Genomic DNA, 4,656 nt, shown 5'->3' with positions numbered 1-4,656 from the left:
CTATCATAGTGTTGAACGACCTTGTCGAAAGGTAGTGACTGATCTCACTTGTCAAGGTTGTTTGCTGACAACCTGGTGCAGCACATAGGTGCTTGTTGTAGGCAAGTTTACTGAATTGATCAACTAGAGGATTCCATATAGATGGTAACCCCAGTGTCTATGGAACAAATCCTCTAATGAATGGAAGTGCATGTGATCCTTAGACCTGAGACCACCGAGTGCCCTGTGCATCGATTGGTGTAGTTTGACACTAGCCCAACGCAGTTCTATTCAAAGCTGTCAATATGGTAGTGATTGGCTGCATCGAGGAGTGTATCAAGACTATGGTGGATCAACAGAGGATTCATCATTCCTAGGTACAGGAGAAGTTATCTCACGGCACAATTTAGTAAATGGCAATGACACTAAAACTGTGACCACAGTGGGATTGAGTTGTTGCTCAATCTAATTTATTATTCTGGTCATTGGTCCAGTAACTGAATACAAACATATCAAGAGTAACTGAGGTTGACACTATTTCTGTACCTTAGTCTCAATGAGATAACAGATGATGAAAGGATTTGATTGCACGGTAACCATATCGTTGACAGGTAGCAATTTCGCTGAATCCGAATCTATCAGGTGGCCATGATGCCTTGCTAGGGGCCAATCTTAGTTTGTGTATAGTGAGACGATTAATTGATGTTAATCGCGATACTACTCACTACCAGTATGATGAGAAGCCTACGGGTTACACACATAGAAGATAATTTAAGAATCAGTTTGTACAAGGGGTGTTTTTGTCTTTTAGGACAAAATGGTATTTTGGTAATCTCATAGTGCGGTTAAATTTTCGATATTTAATTTGATGTTAAAATTAAATAAGTGAGATTATATTTAAATATATGTACCCATATATTTAGATGAATTATTATTATTATTATTAAATATTAATATATTTTATAAATATATTAATTGATTTTAATTAGAATAATAATAATTAAAATAAAATACAAATTGGGAGTGTTTGGATAAAAGCGCTAGTTTGGGCTGAAGCCCAAGCCTATTCTTCATAGGAATAGGGTTTTACACATGCACTATATAAGTGCATGTGTATTGAGAGAAAAAAATGAATTTTTCATTTGTGTGATTATTCAATCATTGAAAGGAGGCAGCCTTCTCTCCCATTTTCTCTCTACTCTCACTCCGCCCTTGGTTTATTGAATCAAAGTTTTCTTTGATTCAATTTGGTTATTGAAGCTAAAGAGGATGTAGCAAATCCCTATTTAGCTCTTCGGGTTATCTTTGTGTGGATTACCGTTGGTTCAATTTTATTTTAAATCGGTAGCGAATCCTCCAAACGAGCGTATAAACTCTAATCTTTACTTTGATCATTCATATTATTGTAGAATTTTTGATTTAACATATAAACTATATAATCTGTACTCTGATTTTGGGCATTAAGGGAATCGATTTGTCCTTTAATTTTTATATTTCCGCTGCGTTGGGTATATCGATTCCTTACACATCTTGCTGTTGGCCTAATGAGATCTTGATACCTTTTCTTGAAGTTACTGTTGATAGGGCAACATATAATTGTCCATGGGTAAATACTATTAGGAAACGGTCCATGTACGCAGCGGAAAACAAAAAAAACATAACACAAGGATCGTTCCCAAAGAGCCAAGATCAAGGGTATAATTTTACAGTTTTATCTTAATAAGAATTTGCAGAAATATTAATCATGAGTTTAGAAAACCATACGCACATTTGGAGGCTCCTCCAACTTTGTCTCTGAACGTGTTTTGCTACCGACCCAAGTGTAGGATCAAACCGACATAGTCCACACGAAGACAATCGCAAAGAACTAAGGAGGGATTTGCTAGATCCTCCTTAGCCTTAAAAACAAAGAAGAAAATCAAAGAAAACTTTGATTCTTTGCAAAAGCAAAACTGGCGTGAGAGTGAGAGTGTTTTGGGGCTGTGTACTCTCTTTTTCAATGAATGAATGAATGAATGAAAAGCCTCTCTCTAATTTTCCAACTAAAACCTTTTATTTTATAGTCAAATTTCAATTGCTCTATTCCCATAGGGAATAGGTTTGGGCTCCAACCCAAACACCCCATGTTACCAAACACTCCCAATTAGATATTTATTTTATTTCATCATTATCTTCAATTAAAATCAATTAATATATATTTAATATATATATATTAACATTTAACAATAATGATAATTTATTTAAATATATGCGAACACATATTTAAATGTAATCTCACTTATTTAATTTTTTCTAACAAATTAAATAAAGGCTACGACCTCAGCAAATTTAATTACACTGTGAAATTACCAAAATACCCTTTCACCTAAAAAGACGAAAACGTCCTTCTTTCTTCTTTAGTCTTAAATTATCTTCTATGTGTGTGACCCATAGGCTCCTCATTATACCGGTAGTGTATAGTATTGCGATTAACACCAATTAATCGTCTCACTAATACACAGACCAAGATTGACCCCTAGCAAGGCATCATGGCCACCCGATAGATTCGGATTCAGCAAAGTAGCTACCTGTCAACGATATGGTTACTGTACAATTTGATCATTTCATCATACGTTATCTCGACGAGACAAAGGCATAGAAATAGTGTCAACCTTCAGTTACTCTCGATATTATGTATTCAGTTTCTGGACCAATGACCTGTATTATAATTTGGATAGAGCAACAACTCAATCCCACTGTGGCCACAGTTTTAGTGTATTGCCATATACTGAATTGCGCCATGAGATAACTTTTCCCGTACCCGAGAATGATGAATCCTCTATCTATCCACCATAGTCTTGATACAATCCTTGATGCAGCCAATCACTACCGTATTGATAGCTCTGAAAAGAACTGCGTTAGGCCAGTGTCAAACTACACCAATCAGTGCACAAGGTGCTCCGGTGATCTCAAGTCTAAGGATCACATACACCACCATTCGTTAGAGGATTTGTTCCATAGACACTGGGGTTACCATCCATATGGAATCCTCTGGTGGGTCAGTCTAGTGAACTTGCTGCGGTATATCCGCCTACAACAAGCACCCATGTGTTGCACCAGGTTGTCACCAAACAACCTTGACAAGTGAGATCAGTCACTGCCTTTCGACAGGGTCGTTCAACACTATGATAGCCTTACCGTATTATCTGTGCCCTTAGTTCAGAATAATACTGGGGCTACGGACGTTTCTAGAATGGCCACCATATGTGCTCATAGGGTTCTCACTATCAAGATTTGAAACACTTGATACCCTCGTCACGGTTCTACCATTCTAAGGATATATATCAATACATATTGCAATAATAATGATTTACGCGATATAGAATAAAATGCCTTTTATTGATTAATGAACATTATTACAAATGGTCAATTCTACAATAATTGATTGGCTCTAGGGCATCTACTCTAACAAATACTTGATGTTTTATGTATAATCCCACCGTTTTAAGTGATTGACCCTGGCTTTTGTTTAGAGTCATGCAAAAGCTAATTGCAATTGGTAATTGCCTTCTCTTCAGTCTGAAGGGCCATTTCATATCTACATTGGACATTTTGTTATTCTAAGAATCATAACATTATCACCAATGTTTGACCTTGTAATAATTGTTGCTTTGTGCACCACTTCCCTAGATGAGTTACAATCAATCTAGTCCCATTGAGCATCTAATTGATTCAGATTTCGTAGCAACATAATTGGAACTCTAGTTTTTAATTGCAATTCATGTTTTGGCATACTAGAGCACATCAAAGAGTTAAAGAACTCTATTGGATGTAGAATATCATCATCAGTTGAAGTCCCTCCTGCTTTGCAAGTGCTGTTTGAACTGTGATAGGTCTTTGTTTCTGATTGCAATTTTTGAATAATGTAGTCATTCAATTCATGTGCTGTATCATTTCTGGCTATCAATATTGCCCTCTCTTTTATATAATCAACATTGCCTATCTCAGCAGATAGATTCGATAGAGCAACATTCACAATTCTTTCTTTTGGATTGCTATGTTGAGAAAGTTTCAAATCTTCAGGAATTTCTATAAAACTTTCATCTTCTATTACTCCTGTTCCTTCACCAATTTATAGAAACCATCTGTCAAAAGTAGTCAACTCATCCAATTCTTCATTGCTTTGGAAATTCTTTTTCAATCTCATATTTTATGTTAGCTTCAATGAAGATAAACATGCTTGCATCACATCATATTTTTTCCCCTTTGGTATAACTGGTAAAATATGTTTGAAGTCTTCACCTAGTGCAACAGTTATGCCTCCAAATATTCTATCAGCATTTGACAGATCTTCATCAGACAAAATGTCCCTCAAAGATCTATTAAGTGCTTCAAAGCAATACCTATTTGTCATCAGTGCTTCACCCCAAATTATCAAAGATGCTTTCAAAATCAATTTTGCCAATTGCGTCCTTTTTTTAATCACATGTACTCTCTTTAGTTATATCTAAAGGTATGCTGAAACATGATTGGGCTATTCTTCCTCCTAGTAATAGTAAGGCAACAATTCTTGACATAGCAACAGCGAGAACAATTTTACCTTTAGACAACAATTTTGCTATTATTATTGACCATACGAATGTTTTGCCTATTCTAATATGCCCGTAAACAAAAATGGCATTCCTCTTTCATTATAAA

The 4,656-nt window shown here is 35.7% G+C and overlaps 1 protein-coding gene across 1 annotated transcript; it reads right to left on the bottom strand.

The window, feature by feature from the left end:
* Positions 1 to 3,664: 3,664 nt before the first annotated feature.
* Positions 3,665 to 4,372, bottom strand: LOC116129004. Its single transcript, XM_031414741.1, has 2 exons — positions 4,261 to 4,372; positions 3,665 to 4,080 (listed from the first exon to the last, which is right to left on the bottom strand). The coding sequence occupies exons 1-2, from the start codon at positions 4,370 to 4,372 to the stop codon at positions 3,665 to 3,667; spliced, it is 528 nt and encodes a 175-aa protein (XP_031270601.1).
* Positions 4,373 to 4,656: the final 284 nt, after the last annotated feature.

This window comes from Pistacia vera, unplaced genomic scaffold (assembly GCF_008641045.1).
Source record: "Pistacia vera cultivar Batoury unplaced genomic scaffold, PisVer_v2 Contig206, whole genome shotgun sequence".
In the NCBI taxonomy this organism is placed as follows: Eukaryota; Viridiplantae; Streptophyta; class Magnoliopsida; order Sapindales; family Anacardiaceae; genus Pistacia; species Pistacia vera.
This window is presented reverse-complemented; position numbering and strand designations above follow the sequence as displayed.

Excerpts from the sequence above, each read along its gene's own strand:
- LOC116129004 (XM_031414741.1), bottom strand. The coding sequence starts at position 4,372 with ATGACAAATAGGTATTGCTTTGAAGCACTTAATAGATCTTTGAGGGAC. Across the intron at positions 4,081-4,260 it reads AGGCATAACTGTTGCACTAG|GAACAGGAGTAATAGAAGAT; the intron begins GTGAAGACTTCA and ends AAATTGGTGAAG.